The sequence below is a fragment of the Chiloscyllium plagiosum genome, unplaced genomic scaffold, assembly GCF_037043375.1.
Source record: "Chiloscyllium plagiosum isolate Xiang-an unplaced genomic scaffold, Cpla_swu_hap1 HiC_scaffold_25, whole genome shotgun sequence".
In the NCBI taxonomy this organism is placed as follows: Eukaryota; Metazoa; Chordata; class Chondrichthyes; order Orectolobiformes; family Hemiscylliidae; genus Chiloscyllium; species Chiloscyllium plagiosum.
Window position 1 is genome coordinate 10,458,444 of NW_028270163.1, and position 22,206 is coordinate 10,480,649.

A 22,206-nucleotide genomic window follows, 5' to 3' on the forward strand; every position below is an offset into this window, starting at 1 on the left:
TTCAATTGAAATGACACGTAGTTTGAACTACGTACATGGTTTGCCATGGCAAACATAGTAACAGCATATGCATAAAAGCTTGAATTGATTATCTCACAAGGATTCCTCAGCGCTCGCAGTGTTTGCTTCCAAATATGGGTTTTGAAAGATTTTTTCCTCCGGGGGAGTAGTGGTCTATTTTCAGACTTGAGGAGGCTTTATAAACCAGCTGATCTTTTCCTGACCACCATTTAAAATATATCTATGCATACACATTTTAGAGACCAACCAAATCACATTCTTGAAGGCATGATAGGATTAAATTTGAGGCATTATTTCTCCTGCAAGATAAGGTATGATATAAGATTCTAACTAAATGTTATCCTCTCAGAACAAGGCTGTTTAGGACACTGAACAAAATTACTTGACAAAGAATTGCAAATCTTTGGACTTTTCTGCCCTGAAGGGCAGTGGAGATGCAGTTGTTAAGATCACAACTGGTGGTCTTTTGGGAACTCAGGGAAATCAAGGAATCAAAATCAACCTGATGCAGAAATTGAAGCCATCAAAAAAGGATGAAAGATGTTGTAATTTGGGCTTTTAAAAAGGTCCCATTTTTCTTGCAGTCATAATGATCCTCCTAGGAGAGCAACTGGATCTGTCCATGAACATGGAGCGAATGCATTGTTTAATTTTCCCAAATTGTGTTACGTACCTTTGGAGCAATCATTTAAATTGCCGTAAATTGCATACAGAATTTTACATAGGGACAGTCAGTGTCTCAGACAGTTTCGTATATTGAATGCAATCACGTAGGAGACTAAAATTACTAAAAACAACAGATAGCAGGATCATTTAGGCATTGCAAACTTTTCACAGTATAACACATGCACACAAGAACACAAAGTGCAGTTACTCTTTAAAACTCAAGGATCATTCTTAACCCACAAAACACATTTCTTGGAGAAGTCTCCCAAAGTTCCACCAGCACCTGCTCTTTGAGCAGCCAGAAAAGCATGCATCTATTGAATGTTTATTCCCTTCAATGTTAGATTTTTGTGTCAAGGAAATAATACTGTTTTGAAATAGATCAATAAACTTAGTTTCTGCTTAACATTAAAAATGAATTATCTTCTAACAGCACTAAACCTGAACTAAAATCCACTGTCTGGAATCAAACAGCAGATTCACTCCTATATCTCTATACAAAAGGGTATTTTTCTTTTCACAAATACACAGTTACTTTTGTAAATGGGCATATTGTTTCAGTTTCTAAAATGCCAGAGCGCACACAACTATATTTACTGTCGTTGCCATCCTAATGTTCTTAATGGAATATGAGGCAGCTTTTTGTGAAAGAATATTTGGCTTGTATTCATTCACCACTACTTTGACGTCCAGATCTTGCACGTGATTTTCTTCATTCTTTGCAAGTTCAAGTACCCAATGAATAGAACATAATCCTCAAATGCATTCTGTGGGACTAGATTTTTTTTATAATCATTGAAAAAATAGCCTTGCTTTGTACCTTTTTGTATAGAGATATAGGAGTGAATCTGCTGTTTGATTCCAGACAGTGGATTTTAGTTCAGGTTTAGTGCTGTTAGAAGATTTAGTGCTGCCATATTTCCCAAGAGTAGGTCAAGTCTGAAGAGATAGTGAGGAGCTTCTGCTGGAACTGCATAAAATGCTGTTTAGGCCACAAGTGGAATAGTGCATACTGTTCTGGTCAACATATTATAGAAAAATTGCAACTGCACTATGGAGTGTGCAGAAGGGATTTACCAGGATGCTACCTGGGCTGGAGAGGTTTTGAATACATGGGGGTTATTTTCCTTAGAGCAGAAAGGTTAAGATGCAACCAGATAGAGGTGTATAAGATTATGAGGGGCATACATAGGTGGTTGGGAAGGCTCTTTAAATTAGTAGCGGGGGCAATAATCTGGAGACCTAACCTTTCATCAATGGTCAGCATTGCTACCTCACAACACCAGCGACCCAGGTTCAAATCCACCTTCAAGCAACTGTCTGTTTGCTCTGGTTGCTCTGGTTTTCTGCGTGCAGGTTAGGTGAACTGGCAATGCTAAATTGCCCATAGTGTTCAGGGATGTTCAGAGATTAGGTGCATTAGTCAGGGGTAATGTAAGTAATAGGGGAGGAGAACGGGTTTGGGTTGGTGTGGACTTGTTGGGCCAAATGCCCCGTTTCCCCACTGTAGGGAGTCTATGATTCGTTGATCTCTTTGAATTTAATGGGAGAGTTAAGAGGAATTTTTTCCCCCACTTACAGGGTAACGAGAGTCTGTATCTCACTACCTGAAAGAATGTCAGAAACTCTTAAAACCTTTCAGCTGTATATCGATATTCACATCTTGCCATAGCCTCCCGTGCAAAAGGTGAAAAGCTGGAAAATGGAACTAGTGTAGTCAGACCTTTGTGGACCACCATGGTCACAATGGGCCAAGTGGCCTCCTTCTGTGTTGTAAGCAGGAGTTTAAATATTCTAAAGTGTCTAGCAGTCTGTCCTAGTAAAGCCCATATCCCTGGGGTTGAGAAGGTTGAGAGGTAGCCTGATAAAGATGTGTTCAAGATCATGAAGTGCGATGATGGAGTAAATTACAAACAGAACAGGGCTGCTTTAATTTTAAATGAAGAGATAAACAAAAATATTTTCAGAGGTTGATTGAATATGGATATTCCTGTTCCAAACAGGAAAGAATTATGAACAGTTTCAGCAATAAAATTTCGTAAATATTTTTAAAATAGACAAATCTTAAGAGATAGTTAGTAAGAGAACAGGATGAACAATTGCCATGTGAAGACTCCAGCAAGTACAAGAGCAAATAGTCTGTTTATGTGCTCCTACGCCTTTTTTTGAAATGATGAAAATAATCAAATCATATTTATTTATTACCAGTGGATGTCCTGTACAAAAGGTGGTACATATGGCTTATGTAAATATATTTGGCAATTCTGTCAGCTTCCATATACGTCAACATTCAATTCTACCATTCAGCATTGTTCGTCAACCCAAAACATTGCTAATACTAGCCAAACATTAAACTCAAACCATTAAAAAAGTTCAATTTAACTTTCACAAAATCCAACACACGTGATATCAGCAAAACTGCAGATGCCGCCTGAACTGCTGTCTTTCCAGCATTCTATTTCTAATTTCAGAGTTTCAGCGTCAACATTATTTTACTTCTTTAAATTCAAATTTGCCTCAAGTTTATGTGAACAGTATGGAACATTGGCTGTCTGCTCAACTTGAAGGAGTTCAATTTCATTCATCAGATCTGATTAATAAACAAGGCCATACTTGTTCATACCTGCCTCCCTCTTTTTTAGTTTCTGCAACCCAACATTTAACTTAAATACCTTTGATTTTATTTTACTGTTGTTATTTACCATTCTCTTGCTTCAAGTCTCTATATCATCTCAAATATAGATATTCATGTACTGTTTGGCTCATAAGCTTCATGCCACCAATACAAAGGGGAACTGCGTGGCAGGGATGTTAGGGAAGGAGATGGAAATAGACAAAAGTATCTCAGCTGAAAATGTATTGCTGGAAAAGCGCAGGTCAGGCAGCATCCAAGGAACAGGAGAATCGACGTTTCGGGCATAGGCCCTTCTTCAAGAATGAGGAAAGTATGTCCAGCAGGCTAAGATAAAAGGTAGGGAGGAGGGAGATGGGGGAGGGGCTTTGGAAATGCGATAGGTGGAGGGAGGTCAAGGTGAGGGTGATAGGCTGGAGTGGGATGGGGGCGGAGAGGTCAGGAAGATGATTGCAGGTTAGGAAGGCGGTGCTGAATTCGAGGGATTTGACTGAGACAAGGTGGTGGGAGGGGAAATGAGGAAACTGGAGAAATCAGAGTTCATCCCTTGTGGTTGGAGGGTTCCCAGGCAGAAGATGAGGCGCTCTTCCTCTAACCATCGTATTGCCATGGTCTGGCGATGGAGGAGTCCAAGGACCTGCATGTCCTTGGTGGAGTGGGAGGGGGAGTTAAAGTGTTGGGCTACGGGGTGATTGGGTTGGTTGGTCCGGGTGTCCCAGAGGTGTTCTCTGAAACGTTCCGCAAGTAGGTGGCCTGTCTCCCCAATTTTGAGGAGGCCACATCGGGTGCAGCGGATGCAATAGATGATGTGTGTGGAGGTGCAGGTGAATTTGTGGCGGATATGGAAGTGTCCCTTGGGGCCTTGGAGGGAAGTAAGGGGGGGAGGTGTGGGCGCAAGTTTTGCATTTCTTGCGGTTGCAGGGGAAGGTGCCGGGAGTGGAGGTTGGGTTGGTGGGGGGTGTGGACCTGACGAGCGAGTCACGGAGGGAGTGGTTTTTTCGGAACGCTGATAGGGGAAGGGAGGGAAATATATCACTGGTGGTGGGGTCCGTTTGGAGGTAGCGGAACTGGCGGCAGATGATACGTTGTATATGGAGGTTGGTGGGGTGGTAGGTGAGGACCAGTGGGGTTCTGTCTTGGTGGCGGTTGGAGGGGGGGGCTCAAGGGCGGAGGAGCAGGAAGTGGAAGAGATGCGGTGGAGGGCATCGTCGACTACGTCTGGCGGGAAATTGCAGTCCTTGAAGAAGGAGGCTATCTGGGTTGTACGGTTTTGGAACTGGTCCTCCTGGGAGCAGATGTGGCGGAGATGAAGGAATTGGGAATATGGGATGGCATTTTTACAGGGGCAGGGTGGGAGGTGGTATACTCTAGGTAGCTGTGGGAGTCGGTCGGTTTATAGTAAATGTCCGTGTCAATTCCGTCACCCGAGATAGAAATGGAAAGGTCTAGGAAGGGGAGGAACGAGTCCGAGACGGTCCTGGTGAATTTGAGGTCGGGGTGGAAGGTGTTGGTAAAGTGGATGAACTGTTCAACCTCCTCGTGGGAGCACGAGGCAGCGCCGATACAGTCATCGATGTAGTGGAGGAAAAGGTGGGGGGTGGTGCCGGTGTAGCTGCGGAAGATGGACAGTTCCACATATCCTACGAAGAGGCAGGCATAGCTGGGGCCCATGCGGGTGCCCATGGCTACTCCTTTGGTTTGGAGGAAGTGGGAGGATTGGAAAGAGAAGTTGTTCAGGGTGAGGACCAGTTCAGTCAGTCGAAGGAGGGTGTCAGTAGAAGGGTACTGGTTAGTACGGCGGGAAAGGAAGAAGCAGAGGGCTTTAAGTCCTTCGTGATGGGGGATGGAGGTGTACAGGGACTGGATGTCCATGGTGAAGATAAGGCATTGGGGACGGGGGAAGCGAAAATCATGGAGGTGGTGGAGGGCGTGGGTGGTGTCCCGAATGTAGGTGGGGAGTTCTTGGACTAAGGGGGACAGGACCGTGTCGAGGTATGCAGAGATGAGTTCGGTGGGGCAGGAGCAGGCTGAGACAATGGTTTGGCCGGGGCAGTCAGGTTTGTGGATTTTGGGCAGGAGGTAGAAAGGGACGGTGCGGGGTTGTGGGACTATGAGGTTAGAGGCGGTGGATGGGAGATCCCCTGAGGTGATGAGGTTCTGGATGGTCTGGGAGATGATTGTTTGGTGGTGGAAGGTGGGGTCATGGTCAAGGGGGCAGTAGGAGGTGGTGTCCGCGAGCTGGCGTTTAGCCTCAGCGGTTAAAGGTCGGTGCGCCAAACTACTACCGCGCCTCCCTTGTCTGCTGGTTTGATAATGAGGTTGGGGTTGGAACAGAGGGAGTGGAGGGCTGCACATTCCGAGGGCGAGAGGTTGGAGTGGGTGAGAGGGGTGGAGAAGTTGAGGCGGTAAATGTCGCGGCAGCAGTTGGCTATGAAGAGATCGAGGGCGGGTAAGAGGCCAGGTGGATGGGGTGTGTTGGAGGCGGGAGAAGGGGTCGTCAGTGGGTGGGCGAGAGTCTTGGTTGAAGTAGTAGGCAAGGAGGCGAAGGCGGCGGAAGAATTGTTCGATATCTCGCCGTGTGTTGAACCCGTTGATCCGAGAGTGTAGGGGAATGAAGGTAAGGCCTCTGCTGAGGACTGATCTTTCATCCTCAGAGAGGGGTAGTCCTGGAGGGATAGTGAAAACACGGCAGGGCTGGGAGCGAGGACCTGGGGTGGGGCTGGAGCTGGGAGTGGGGGCAGGGTTGGGTGTGGGGGCAGGGACGGAGATCGCGTGGGGGCGGAGTTGGGCGTGGTGACGGAGATCGACGTGGGGGCGGGGTTAGACGTGGTGACGGAGATCGGCGTGGGGGTGGAGTTAAGCGTGGTGACGGAGATCGGCGTAGGGGCGGAGACACATGCGGCGTTGTGGTCGTGCAGGTTAGTGATGTCACTGGGGGCGCAAGTGGCTGTGGCGGCGGCAACCCAGGGGGTGGAAGTGGCTGTGGCGACGACCGAGACAGTGTTATTCCCGATAGCCGCGGGGGCCGCGAATCTGTCAGCGATGGTCTTCCTGGCGATCGTGGAGGCGGTTGTCTGGGCGGCGATCGCAGAGGCTGCGCCTCCATTTCCGCCACCTCCAGACGGACCCAACCACCAGTGATATATTTCCCTCCCTTCCCCTTTCAGCGTTCCGAAAAAACTACTCCCTCCGTGACTCGCTCGTCAGGTCCACACCCCCCACCAACCCAACCTCCACTCCCGGCACCTTCCCCTGCAACCGCAAGAAATGCAAAACTTGCGCCCACACCTCCCCCCTTACTTCCCTCCAAGGCCCCAAGGGACACTTCCATATCCGCCACAAATTCACCTGCACCTCCACACACATCATCTATTGCATCCGCTGCACCCGATGTGGCCTCCTCTATATTGGGGAGACAGGCCACCTACTTGCGGAACGTTTCAGAGAACACCTCTGGGACACCCGGACCAACCAACCCAACCAACCCGTAGCCCAACACTAACTCCCCCTCCCACTCCACCAAGGACATGCAGGTCCTTAGACTCCATCGCCAGACCATGGCAACATGACGGTTAGAGGAAGAGCGCCTCATCTTCTGCCTGGGAACCCTCCAACCACAAGGGATGAACTCGGATTTCTCCAGTTTCCTCATTTCCCCTCCCCCCACCGTGTCTCAGTCAAATCCCTCGAACTCAGCACCGCCTTCCTAACATGCAATCAACTTCCTGACCTCTCCGCCCCCACCCCACTCCAGCCTATCACCCTCACCTTGACCTCCTTCCACCTATCGCATTTCCAAAGCCCCTCCCCCAACTCCCTCCTCCCTACCTTTTATCTTAGCCTGCTGGACACACTTTCCTCATTCCTGAAGGGCTTAAGCCCGAAACGTCGATTCTCCTGTTCCTTGGATGCTGCCTGACCTGCTGCGCTTTTCCAGCAACACATTTTCACCTCTGATCTCCAGCATCTGCAGCCCTCACTTTCTCTAAAAGTATCTCACAATAAAACAAAGTCAGGGGGAAAAAGAAAAAGCAATAACAACTGGAGAAACTCAGGAGGCCTGGCAATTCAAGTCCAGCAACTCTTTTCCAGAACTTCTGAAGCAGCATCACTGCACCCAAAACATTGACGCTACTTACTCTCCCACAGATGCTACCAGACTAGAGTTTCTCCAGCAATTTGTTTTTGTTTCATATCTCTAGTAGCCATTGTTCTTTGTTTTTGTTCACAGAGAACACATATGGAAGGAGTTTATACACAGGCAGAAAAGGTTGAGCAATGGCACAAGTTATTAATGCAGGGATATCTGATTCTAACAAGGACAGAAAAAAGACTGGAACACATCCAGCACAGTAACAAATTAGAACATTTAATGTCGAACTTAGCACTTCCACATTCTTTACAAATTCCATACTATATCTTTAGGAAATGCTCAAATTAAGTCTGTGATCTTCTTTCTCTCATTTGTGTGTCAAAATACCATGGATCAATGCTAGATGAGAACATTTTGTTGCAGGGAGCCATACCCTTTATTCACTTTTGACCTTTCAAGAAATTGAAAGGCATCTTTGATCACACATAAAACTGAAGATTTAGAACACTTGCCACTCACCCATTAATTATTTCTTTGGACTCGCCACGAATGAAAAATTCACGTTCAGGCGTTACAATACAGAGTGCATTCTTCTGACCAGTCTTCGGCTCTGCATCAACAACATCTGTGCATTGATTCATGTTAACTGTCCCTTGTGGCAGGGTACTTGGCTGCAAGAAAGACAAAACAAAAACATAGTAAACAGCAGTGAACAATCAATCAATCTAAATCAGAGAAAGGCTGATAGCAGTAATGTCCCTGACAAACTGATTAAATATTAAGCAAAATCTAGTGAAAAAACCTGCACAACTTTTCGAAGATGAGGCTTTGAAAAGGAATATAATCAGGTAGATAAATTAGTTACACTTTTGGCACATACAGGTTATGCTTCATATTGACACAAAGAACAATTTCATAAAAAGGCAAACCAGAGTTCAGGTACATAATTGTTTGAAGTTTGTGTCACACAGACATGATGGTTAAGACAGCATTTAGCATGCTTGCCTTCATTGCTCAGACCTTTGAGTATAGTAGTTAGGATGTCATGTTGAGGTTGGAGAGGACACTGAAGCCTCTTCTGGAATACTGCGTCGAGTTCTGGTTGCCCGTTTATAGGAAGGGTATTATTAAGCTGGAAGGGATTCGGAAAAGATTTACCAGCATATAGCCGGGAAAAGAGGGTTTGAAAGGGTGGGAGCAGACAAGGTCGACGAATGAGCTTGTAGAGGTTTATAAACTCACAAGGCACACAAACAAGTGGCAGGTATCTTTTCCTGAGGCTGGGAAATATTTTTAAAAGGTGAGAGGAGAAAGGTTTTAAAAAGACATATTGGACAATTTTTGAAAAATTACAGAGTGGTTCATGTGTGAAATGAGCTGCCAGAGGAAGGTGGATGCGGGTACAGTAAAATATTTAACAGACTTCTGGATAAGTTCATGAATAGAAAACATGAAGGAGCGTCGCTCCGAAAGCTAGTGTGCTTCCAATTTCTGGCTTTTATTGGTAGAGGAATTGAGTTCCGGAGTCCTGAGGTCATGTTGCAGTTGTACAAGACTCTGGTGCGGCCGCATCTGGAATATTGTGTGCAGTTTTGGTCGCCATACTATAGGAAGGATGTGGAGGCACTGGAACGGGTGCAGAGGAGGTTTACCAGGATGTTGCCTGGTATGGAAGGAAGATCGTATGAGGAAAGACTGAGACACTTGGGGCTGTTTTCATTAGAGAAAAGAAGGTTTGGGGTGACTTGATTGAGGTGTACAAGATGATTAGGGGGTTAGATAGGGTTGACAGTGTGAACCTTTTCCCGCGTATGGAGTCGGGTATTACAAGGGGGCATAGCTTTAAATTAAGGGGGGGTAGATATAGGACTGAAGTTAGGGGTAGGTTCTTCACTCAGCGAGTCGTAAGTTCATGGAATGCCCTGCCAGTAGCAGTGGTGGACTCTCCCTCTTTATGGGCATTTAAGCGGGCATTGGATAGGTATATGGAGGATAGTGGGTTAGTATAGGTTAGGTGGGCTTGGATCGGCGCAACATCGAGGGCCAAAGGGCCTGTACTGCGCTGTATTCTTCTATGTTCTAATTAAACCTGTTGGACTATAACCTGGTGTTGTGTGATTTTTAACTATGAATAGAAAATGTTGTTTGGAGGGATATGGGCCAAACACAGGCAGGTGGAACTAGTTTAGTTTGAGAAAATGGTCAACATGAACTCATTCCACCAAAGGAGTCTGTTTCCATGCTATACGACTAAGACCCTGTGGTTGTGAAAGGTTTCTTCTGCAACACAATTGTTTAGAGATCAATAAGAAATGCAAGATGCAATCAGATCAGGAGTTTCAATGTTTTTTTTCTTCATAAAACTCATGGAATAATACAAAGGTTCCAGCCTTCTAACAACTATTTCAACAAGTCATGCAGCAAGTTTTCACAGGCAGTGTAAATAATTCAGATTTACTTTGCAAAGACAAAGAAATTGTTTAAAACCGGTATCAATCCATTATAAGAAAATCTCTTCCAAAATTAGTACTGGCTTAAGTATAATATAATTATAGCCTTTCAGTAGTACAGAAAACTTACATACTACACAAAATAAAAAGACACGGTCATAGATTTTCATCTTTCACTGATCAGGACATTTCACAAGAATATTAGTTTTCAAGGATAAATACCTTTAAACTGCATGAGAGGAGACTTCTGATTGGTTGGTAAATAAACTCCGACTGGACTCTACTTTAAATCACTCCTCTTACAAAATGTCCTTATGAAGGCAAAACCAAAAAGATTTGGCAAAATCTTGCCTTTTTACAGCAAAATACTTCAGTTTGCATTGCAAGCCAGCTGTCTAGCCGAGTGACACCAAGATGCACATTCAATTAACAGCACGAAGAACCCATCTTCTCAACCTTGCCAGAGGTATAATTACCCTCAGGTTGAACTCACCAGGCATCTCGCTAACGAAAGCGCAACCCTACCTCCCTTTAGGACAATGACAGCTTTGCCTTCAAATTGTACCATAAATTCTTGTCAAATCGCTGCCGATGATAAATCCATCCTGCGCAAGCGTGACGTAAGGTCTGGTCTTCATGCCGTTCTGCACATGCGCCAATGTCAGCTAATGACAGAGCACCTTTCTGTGAGAGGTAGTGCATTGAGAGCAGCTTGCCTACACTTTAAAAATGCATTGTTAAAATTTACTTTTGCTAATAAATAGGATTTCAACCTTCATTCAGCCGGAGCTATAGAGTCAGATGTACAGCATGGAAACAGACCCTTTGCTCCAATCCGTCCATGCCGACCAGATATCCCAACCCAATCTAGTCCCACCTGCCAGCACCCTGCCCACATTCCTCCAAACCCTTCCTATTCATATTCCGATCCAAATACCTCTTAAATGTTGCAATTGTACCAGCCTCCACCACTTCTTCTGGCAGCTCATTCCATACACGTACCACCCTCTGCGTGAAAAGGTTGCCCCCTTAGGTCTCTTTTATATCTATCCCCTCTCACCCTAAAACCGCGGCCCTCTAGTTTTGGACTTTTTGTCTATTTATCCTATCCATGCCCCTCATGTTGTTGTAAACCTCTATTAGGTCATCTGTCAACCTCCGACGCTCCAGGGAAAACAGCCCCAGCCTGTTCAGCCTCCATCTACAGCTCAAATCCTCCAACCCTGGCAGCATCCTTGTAAATCTTTTCTGAACCCTTTCAAGTTTCACAACATCTTTCCTAACCAATGTCCTGTACAGTCGCAACATGACCTCCCAACCCCTGTACTCTCTACTCTGACCAATAAAAGAAAGCATACCAAACGCCACCTTCACAACCTATCTACCTGCGGCTCCACTTTCAAGGAGCTATGAACCTGCACTCCAAGGTCTTTGTTCAGCAACACTCCCTACAACCTTACCATTAAATGTGTAAGCCCTGCTAACATTTGCTTTCCCAAAATACTTTGCTTTACATTGTGATTTTTGAGTGAACAGGAGTAATATTTTTTGATGGTGCGTCCCTAACCCTACTTTTCCCATAAGCAATTTTCTATCAAGCGCAGTTTTGTTGGAATGCAACTACGGCATTGTAGGAGAGCTACCTGTATAATGTACTGTAGATATGATGTGAAATCTTCACATGTCTGCAATTAGTATTCTAAGAAATATTTAACTGGGGTGAAAAATTGATGTCTCACACCATCTCTATTTTATTTTGCTGACATTTCACTGACATTACCATTTTGAATAAGGAAAGATTAAGATGTCTGTTTTAATCATGATACCTCTCACCACTCAATATCCAGCACAGATAAAAGATGGTGTACAAATTTCTTGAGAATGTGTAGTTTTCATCAAGGTTTCATGGTCTGAAGAGTCCTGCATATGTATGAATGCACCAGTTATTCATTTCCTGCAAACATATAGCCACTAATAAAACCATGAAAAAGCTTTGTTTGCAAACTTCTTTAACTCAACAAGCATTCAGCATCATAATTTGCCTACGTGAGGTAAAATTTTAGTTAATGCTATCACCTGGAAACCCACAAAATAAAATTATTCCACAACAAGGAAACTACATTTTATAATTTAGCAATTTTGAAGATATTGCATTCAATTTGCGATTCCACAATACTTTGCTCAACGGGGATAACAGGCAAGGAAGGAGAAATACCAACACTACTAGCAACAACATCTGCCAGTGAAAAATACCTTACTCCCCCTTGATGCTCTTCTTCCAGAAGGCACTTTGAAGTTCTGTCATGTGGCAGAACTGCCCAACAGATCATCTCAACAGTCCTACACTCCAAGCAAAATCACATGCATAAAAAAGAGGCACTATGACTTCCAAAGTTAAATAACAGATGACTATTACTGTTGCACATATCAGTTGCATTGCAGAATAAGAGAAATAAACAGCCTTGATTTGCAAAGGAAGACAACTCTAGATTCTCCGATGAAATTTAAGGATTGCCTGTCACAGTGGCAACCCAATGCATGCAGCGTTTGTGGTGAAGAAACAAGATATTGGATACTGACTAGCAGTTACTCACATGCTAACTGGTTTTAGTGCTACACCGTAGTTAGAATGTGCCCTCAAGCTTGGAAAAGCTGCTTTCATTTTGTACTGTAGTCGACGGCTACATTTATTTTACTGGGTTTCAACTGAGGTTTGCTCTTTTCAAACAATCAAATTTACTAATTAGAAATGCTTAGTCTTGCACTTATCAGGAAAATTTGCAAAAAGCAGATTCATGGGGAAAAGAAAACAAGAATAACATTGCATGAAAGGAGAAGGCTGATTCCTACATATTGTTGTTACAGAGAATGCATCTGTTAATGCAGACTGACAGCTATGAGCCAGACTTCATTTAAATTTTATTACAGATATATTGAAACGGATTTCAAATAAACCAGTGAGTGGCCTCATCAGGATGTCAGGTTGAGTTGAAACAGTTGCAGTGCATGCACTTCTGACTGTAAACAAAAGAGGTCTGTTCATATAAATGCGTAGATTCCAGTATATTCAAGGAATCCACACTGAAAGTTTGACTTACAATCCGAAAACACATACATTAATCCACTTATCCATTCACCGCTCACTCCAATTTACGGAAAATGCCACATTTTCTCAGCTGATAACAGTTCTGATGGAGTCACAAAATCCCAATAGAGTAGAAAGAGGCCTTTCAGCCCATCAAGTCTGCACCAACCCTCTGAACAGCATCCCACCCAGATCCACCCCTCAACTTTATCCCTCTAACACCACACTTACGGTAGCTAAATCACAGCCTGTACATTCCTTGACACTACAGGGCAATTTAGCATGGTCAATCCACCTAGCCTGCACATCTTTGATTTATGGGAGGAAACTGGAGCATGTTCAAACTCCACACAGACAGACAGTCACCCAAGGCTGGAATTCAACCCAGGTCCCTACTGCTGTGAGGCAGCAGTGCAAACCACTGTGGCACCATGTAACCCACACTTAGTGTTGGCTGTGCTTTCTTCCCACAGATGCTACCAGATCTGCTAAGTTTCTGCAGCAATTTTTGTTCTTGTTTCAGATGTCCAGCATCCACAATTCTTTGTGTGATTTTACTATATTGTCGCCTGGACTGCAGTGTACTAATCTATAATGAGGGGTTGGGCAAGCTTGGATTATTTGCACCAGAGCACAGATTGAGGGGCCAACTGAAATATATATTACGAAGTCTAGATAGAGTGGGCAGTCAGATTCTTTCTCACACCGTGCAAATGTTAAACACTAGGGGTATAGGTTGAAAGTGAGAGGGAAAGTTTAAAGGAGATTTGCAAGGCAATTTTTTTTTTAAAAAAGAGAAGAGGGCACTAGGTCCCTGGAGCTTGCTGCTATGGGAGATGGTAAAGCATATACAATAACATTTAAGCAGCATTCAGTCAGACATGAATAGGCAGCATGTAGAGGAACACTGACCTTGTGCAAGCAGAGGGATTAGTTTCAAATGGTTGATGTAGACACTGTGGGCCTCATAGCCAGTGCTGTACTGCTTACGTTCTACGACCACCTATTGTTGCTGGAGCACTTCACTGGTTATACACTCAGTCAAAATCTACAAAGGTTTTGATTTTTGCTTTCTAAAATCTGTGCAACCAATGCAGAACAGCCGTCAGCGATGCTAATTGATGCTGAACTACAATACCAAAAATAAATCGATGAACTGGAGGTGGTAATGATCAAATTTTCAAATATTCTAGTCACATCACATCTCAAACCCTGCATGCAGATTTCATTGTCAAGGAGAAGAGGACACATCCAAGCATGAGAGACAGTATAGAGAATAAGCATAAGGCTTCACACTCTCTCCTATTTCTATCAACATTCCACTACAGTTCTGTCATTTATGGTAACTACAAAGTTAATGCTATTTTACTAAAGCTAGAAAATTGATCACTCTGAGAAACCACCTCTGATGCTGAGTGACTAGACAGAATATATCGTATACATTTATCTGGCAGAAGTGAGCGGCATGGTGGCACAGTGGTTAGAACTGCTGCCCCAGTGCCAGAGACCCAGGTTCAATTCCTGCCTCAGGCAACTGTCAGTGTGGAGTTTGCACCTTCTCCCAATATCTGCGTAGGTTTCCTCTGGGTGCTCCAAAGATGTGCAGGTTAGGTGAACAGGCCATGTTAAATTGCCCGTAGTGTTAGGTGAAAGGTAAATGTAGGGGAATGGGTCTGGGTGGGTTGCTCTTCGGAAGATCGGTGTGGACTTGTTGGACCAAAGGGCCTGTTTCCACACTAAGTAATCTAATCTAAAAAAAATCTAAAGAAAGCAAACTACAGATAGCATACAGACTGTAAATAAGTGAAATCTTGGCATAAATGTAGGCATTGTGGCTGATATGAGTAAGAAACAATACAAGTGAGATCAAGCAGCTTTGAAAGAATAAGGAAAACCAACAGTCATGTAGTACCAGCTGCCATAGTTCCATTTAATTACTCCATAGCAGTTCAATTAATTCGATAGTGAAGCAATGTGATTGAAATGTCTGAGAACAAAATTTCAGCATGCAAATCTTTCACCAACATAAAATTTCAAGTGTTAAATATATTAATTTTATTTGTAGTAATGAACAATTTTAAGAAGTTCAGATACAATTTTCAGCATTACGAGTGCAGATTGCTAAGATAACCTGGTTAAAAAATTAGGTGATCCCCAGATTTGTCAGTTCCCAACAAAGGGATTTTAAAAAATGCACATTTCCTTTTAAAAGCAAATTGGATTCGATTCCAAGTCAAGTCTTCTTTACAAACATATCCTGTAAATGGGGTGTAGGTTTGCTCACTGAGCTGTAGGTTTGATATCCAGACGTTTCATTACCTGGCTAGGTAACATCATCAGTGGCGACCTCCAAGTGAAGCGAAGCTGTTGTCTCCTGCTTTCTATTTATATCTTTCTCCTGGATGGGTGATGCCATTTCCTGTTCATTTTCTGAGGGGTTGATAGAGGGTATCTAGAGATCTGTGTGTTTATGGCATTGTGGTTGGAGTGCCAGGCCCCGTTGAATTCTCTGGCATGTCTTTGCTTAGCCTTAAACTTAAAAGAGCTGAAAATGTGTTGCTGGAAAAGCGCAGCAGGTCAGGCAGCATCCAGGGAACAGGAGAATCGACGTTTCGGGCATAAGCCCTTCTTCAGGAATCAGGGCTGAAGGGCTTATGCCCGAAACGTCGATTCTCCTGTTCCCTGGATACTGCCTGACCTGCTGCGCTTTTCCAGCAACACATTTTCAGCTCTGATCTCCAGCATCTGCAGACCTCACTTTCTCCTTAAACTTAAAAGACCCAGTACAAACCATGGACACAACCAACATCGTCTACAAAATTCCATGCAAGGACTGCCACAAACACGATGTAGGACAAACAGGATGAAAGTTAGCCACCAGGATGTATGAACACCAGCTAGCCACAAAAAGACACGATCCTCTCTCCCTCGTAGCCCTACACACGAAGGAAAAAAACCATTTCGACTGGGACAACATATCTATCCTGGGACAAGCTAAGCAAAGACATGCCAGAGAATTCCTAGAGGCCTGGCACTTCAACCACAACACCATAAACAAACACACAGATCTAGATGCCATTTATCAACCCCTCAGAAAACGAACAGCAAATGACATCACCACAAACCCAGGAACCCCATCCAGGACAAATATATAAATAGAAAGCAGGAGACAACAGCTTTGCTTCACTTGGAGGTCGCCACTGATCATTATCTAGCCAGGTAATGAAACGTTTGGATATCAAACCTACAGCTCAGCGAGCAAACCTACACCCTGAACCTCAACCTGAGCTACAAACCTTCACAAACCTTGCACATCCTGTGAATATTGCATTAATTTCCATTGGACACATTTTCTTTTTGTAATCTTCGATGGCCTGCATTGGAAGTCAGATATAATATGTATATTGGAGATCTCTCCGGATCGTCTCCACCCGATGTGACACTGTTGGCCACAGATTACACAAGGAGAAGAGCACTGGGGACTCAGCATTAGTTTTCATATTGATCACCCTTTTTCTGGATTTGTCACCAAAAGCAATACAGGTTATACCACCCTAATCATGAAGGCTCTGGATTTCATTTTGACTAGACTCCAGCAGATCACATATTGGGCCAAAACAATCGTAAATCAAATATAAAGTATTTTAATAGCATGATCAGTGACTGGAGCTCTGCTGCAACATTTCCAGCCAAAAGCATAAAGCATATTAAATGAACACTTTCTTCCACAACTGAATAAAGACCTCATCTTGACGCATATCAATAATATGCATAATTAGATTAATTGTTTTCAATATAAAGAGCAAAACAGGATTTAGGATATCTAAATTGGACAAACTTTATTAATAAATATTAACACAGCCACATGATGTTACTTCAGGGAATACCTTAACCACTGCAAACACTGAATTGCCAGACTGAAAGCACTAGACTAAGGAGGTATAACCTGCAAGTGATTAGCATCTGCCCCACTAATATTTTAAACACCTCAATTGCATTGCCATTAATTTTGAATCTTAAGGGGATGTAAATCACATCTGTATTTCATCGGAGTTAAATGGCAAACATTCTGCTGGCTTTTTTACTGCTTGATATCTCATTAAACCTGGTTTATTTTTGAGCTGGTATCACAAGAATCATTTATCACAAGATGTTTAATAATACCAGATCAGACAAATTTTTCGAAGTCTGAAACTTAAGGTTCAAAAAGTTAAACCATCCTAAGGCACAGTGGGAAGCATTGCGACTTCAGAGTCAGAATGTCCAGCTTCTCAACCAACTTCAAAACTTGATAGGTACAAAAGTTATGTTCATAATTCAGTCAAATAGATTATTTGTCACCTCCAAATCCTTCCAATATATGTATGGCAGACAGTATGAGCAAAAGACCGCCCTGGTGAACTATGCTTAACGTTCAGTGGCACCTCTGGAGCCACAGCCTCTGGTTTGAGCTAACACATGGTTCCAGGAAAACAAGAAACAGAAAACAAAAAGCACAAGTTGTGACTCTGGATGCAAGGAGTCATCCAAGACAAGGTAGTTTAGCTAGGAGACCTCGGTTGTTGATTGTGGAGGCAAGTAGAAGTTAGGTTGAGTTTCATTGGTAACTGATTATTGAATTCAGATTTAGTATCAGAGCCTCAGAACTTAAGGACTGAAGTGGAGACATTCACGTTTTAAGTGATCAGCAGGAGAATATCAAGAGCAAAAAACTACCCACAATTTAGTAATTGCCAGTGTTATTTGAACATCATGATGTGGAGTATGGGAAGTGGAAAATGGAAAATAACTTCATTAGCACTTGCGACAACTTCTAGCTTTGCTCAGTTTCTGGCTTACAGTCCACCCGACCAAAACAGTATGTTTTACTGATCACAAGCAACGTTAAAGATAAATAACATGCAAAGATTCATGCAAGCATTAGACAGCAGCCAGAAAACCCTTGACAGTTTAAATGAAACAGCCAAGACACATCAACACTTAAATTCAACTAGAAACTGCTTCAACATTTTTGAATCAGTTTTTAACAGCACAGTGATTAGCACTGCTGCCTCACAGCACCAAGGACCCAGGTTCAATTCCAGCCTCAGGTGACTGTATAGAGTTTGCACATTCTCAGTGTCTGTGTGGATTTCTGCCCACAACCCAAAGATGTGCAGGTTAGGTGAATTGGCAGTGTTAAATTGCTCAATAGTGTTCAGTGATGTGTAGGTTAGGTGCATTAGTAAGTGGCAAACGTAGAGTATAGGGTAGAGGAATGGCCTGGCTAGGCTACTCTTCAGGCAGCTAGCGTGGACTTGTTGGGATTCTCTTTCTAATAGAATTGCTTTCTTAGAAATTTATGATTTGTGCCAGCACATTGTTTAATTATTTACTCCTCTGTAATTAGCAATTTTTAAGTAACTTGATTTTCAAGGAACTTGAGATCTTCAATTATATTTTAGCATGTCACACAAGTGTTTTGTTTCAAGTCAAACACCATTACCAATCATATGCACTAACAGACTCATACAGATGTGATGAAATTGGCATTTTTACTGTAATAGTCCTTAAATTGTCATTTCACACCACTTTATCCCTCTTTTACTACATCCAGCCCTCCTCCTCAAGCCATCCTTATGCAATTCTTCGAATAACCATCCCAATAACCCCAATTAATTCAATCCCATGCCTCGCCATCTTAGCCCCATCACTCCAACCCAGTCATACTTTCCTCCTCCATCCAGTATAGTTTTCCTCTTGCCTTTTCTCTTTTTCTCCACTAACCCAACCTCACTATATTCAGACTTGTACAGCATGGCAACAGACCCCTTGGTCCAAATCATCCATGCTGACCAGGTTTCCTAAATTGAAATGGTCGCAATTTGCCTGCATTTGGACCGTATCCCTATCCATCTGTCCAAATGTCTTTTAAAATGTCTCCTCTGGCTGCTTATTCCATATATGTACTGCCGTCTAAGTTACCCCTCAGGTCCCTTTTACATCTTTCTCCTCTCCCCTTAAACCTATGCCCTTGAGCTTTGGAAATGAAGTGAGGACAACCCACTGGCACTAATCTTTGGGACTGTTTTTGGGCTTGTTCCTCCTAAGCACGCTACATGCACCAAACATCACATTTCAACTTACTCATGTACTGTATCTCAAAGCATTATCTTCGAAAAACAAATCTCCCCCATCCCAGTGTGTGCATGCGCACACAAGCGGTGGTGGTGGTAGTGTGGGGGAGGTTAAAAAATCTGTGTCACAACAATATTATGCCATTAACATGTGGAAAAGCTCTCAGTCATTTGGGCATCCAGTTCACATTCAGCTTTGATAAGCAGTCTGGGTACAAGGTTGGCCACCAATATTGACAATAAACCCAACTACGCCCAGTTCCCTGGCCTATGCATCCTCACACCCTTCCTGTAAAAACATTCTTCCACTCTCCCAGTTCCTCCATCACCATCACATTTGTTCCGATTATAACAACTTCAACAAGGAAGTCTGACAAGTCTACCTTCTTCCTCAGCTGAGGATTTCCCAATAATGTTCTGGATTAGAGTGGTGCTGGAAAAGCACAGCAGTTCAGGCAGCATCCAAGGAGCAGGAAAATCGATGTTTCGGGCAAAAGCCCTTCATCAGGAATACAGGCAGAGTGCCTGAAGGGTGGAGACAGGGCCTTCAGCCAGGTCTGACCCGTCTCCCACACTTCAGCCCTCATCCCCTCTTCTTTCCCACAATAATAGTGACAGAGCTCCGCTTGTCCTTACCTACCATTCCCACCAACATCCACATCACAAGATCATTAACTGCCATTTCTACCACCCCCAGCAAGATAACACCACCTGCCACATTCCCAAGCCCTATCAGCCTTTCACAGAGACTGTCCCCTCTGTGAAACCCTCGTCCATTCTTCCTTCACTCACAACAGCCCCCACCAAAACACCCCCAAAACCTTCCACTGCAACTGCAGAAGGTATAATACTTGTCCATTTACTTCTTTCCTTCTCAGTATCCAAGGGCCCAAATACACCTTCCAGTCTACTGCATTTGCTGCTCACAATGCGGTCTCCTCTACATTGGAGAAATGAAATGTTACCTTGGTGACCCCTTTTCAGAATATCTATGTTCTGCCCTCGAGAAAGACCCTGAACCTCCAGTTACCTGCCACTTCAACACACTACCGTTCCCTGACCAACATCTGTCTCAGACTTGCTATAGTGCTCCAGCAAAGCTCAGTGCAAGCTGGAGGAATGGTATCTCATTTTCCATATGGGGACCCTGCAGCCTTCTGGACTCAATATTCAGTTCAACATCTTCAGGGCTTGAGCTTTCCCATGTCTTTACCCCAATGCACACCAACCAGGTGTTATCATACAGCCTGCTCTTACATACCACCCGTTGTTTGCCACTAAGTCCCCATTATCAGCTATTCACCCTCCTAGACAGATAGTTATCCACTCCTTTTTCTGTCTAACTGCCCTTCTCGGTCTTTGGGCTCTAACCCCACCTACTGTTTACTCCTTTTATGCATACTTACACAGTTGTTTAACAGCTTATATGAAATGAAGTCTTCTGCTGCAATAGCAGTGTCCCGACCTCAGAGCCAAAAAATCTGGGCTCAAGTCCCACCGGCCTAAGATGTGTGTCACAACATAACCAAACAGTGTGCAGCGTCCGAGAAGCAGAGGAATCAACATTTCGGATGTAAGCCCTTCATCAGGTTCCTGATCAGAAACATCGATTCTCCAGCTTGAACTGCTGTGCTTTTCCAGCACCACACTCGCGACTGATTTCCAGCATGTGCAGTCCTCACTTTCTCCTAGCATATTCAAACAGGTCATTTAAAATAACTGCATGTTGAACATCACAAATGATTTACAGGTTTTGACTATAATCAACTACCATTTGTGCTTTTAATTCTATGGAAGTCTGAATTGTTTTTCGCTAGATGACGGAGAAGGGAGCAAAAAGGGGACAAGATGAGTCAAGAATAAAGCAGTTAACATGCCGCAAAATAAAATAACTCTGATAAGAATAGTTCCTCAAAATCTACCATGACAAATCTTTGTTTTTCCAGCGGGAGCAGCAACTCGAAGGGCAGAGGCTTGCACCAGGGGCCTGCCGGGAGCGGTGAGTCACTGATATGTGCTTTTAAATTTGAAGTCAGAGAGTAGAGGTTTCTGGGAAAGGAGGGACTTCTTATTTTTATTTCCATCCAGCTATATAAGTCAATGTTACAGGGAAGTAGTTACTCCTAGACACGAAGAAAGCTGGGTGACAGCTTTTTGGGGGGGGGGGGTGGGGGGGGGGGGGGGGAGTCAGTGGAGGGATCCCCTGTGGTCGTTCCCTTAAAAACGTACACCGTTTTAGATACTGTTGAGGGGGACGACTTACCAGGGGTATGCAGTGGGGCCCACGTCTTTGGCACAGAGCCGGTCCCTGTCGCACAGAAGGGAAGGAGGGAAAGGAGGAGAGTGTTAGTCATTGGGGGTTCTATAGTTAGAGGCTCAGATAGAAGGTCTGTTGGGAACGAACGAAACTCACGGTTGGTGTGTTGGCTCTCAGGTGCCAGGGTCAGTGATGTCTTTAGGGTCCTGAAGGGAGAGGGTGACCAGCCTCAAGTTGTTGTCCATGTAGGTACCAATGACATAGGTAGAAAGAGAGATAGGGATGTAAGGCAGGATTTCAGGGAGCTAGGGTGGAAGCTGAGAGCTAGAACAAACAGAATTGTTATCTCTGGTTTGTTACCCGTGCCACGTGACCGCGAAGCAAGGAATAGGGAGAGATATCAGCTGAACTTGTGGCTGCAAGGATGGTGCGGGGGGAGGGTTTCAGGTTCTTGGATAATTGGGGCTCACTCTGTGGAAGGTGGGACTTGTACGAACAGGATGGTCTTCACTTGAACCAGAGGAGTACTAATATCCTGGATGGGAAATTTGCTGGTGCTATTCGGGTGGGTTTAAACTAGCTCAGCAGGGGGATGGGAACTGGAGCTGTAGCTGTAGCTGCAGTGCACAGTAGGATGAGAGTAGGAAGGACAGGGACAGGACTTCAGGGTCACAGGAATGTGCTGGCAGATGGCGAAGTGGTTTGAAGTGTGTTTACTTCAACGCCAGAAATATCCAAAATAAGGTAGGTGAGCTTGCAACATGGATAGATACCTGGGATTTTGATGTTGTGGCCATTTCAGAGACATGGATAGAGCAGGGTCAGGAATGGATGTTGCATGTTCCAGGCTTTAGATCTTTCATTAAGAACAGACAAGGCGGTAAAA

The 22,206-nt window shown here is 44.0% G+C and overlaps 1 protein-coding gene across 1 annotated transcript in view; it reads right to left on the reverse strand.

Annotated features, from left to right (window-relative positions):
* mpripb (myosin phosphatase Rho interacting protein b) overlaps nt 1-22,206 on the reverse strand; it is a 333,783-nt gene that overhangs the window by 144,290 nt on the left and 167,287 nt on the right. Inside the window, exon 4 of the mRNA XM_088000357.1 lies at nt 7,932-8,083. Coding sequence (XP_087856483.1) covers nt 7,932-8,083 — 152 coding nt within the window. The remainder of the gene's footprint in view (nt 1-7,931; nt 8,084-22,206) is intronic.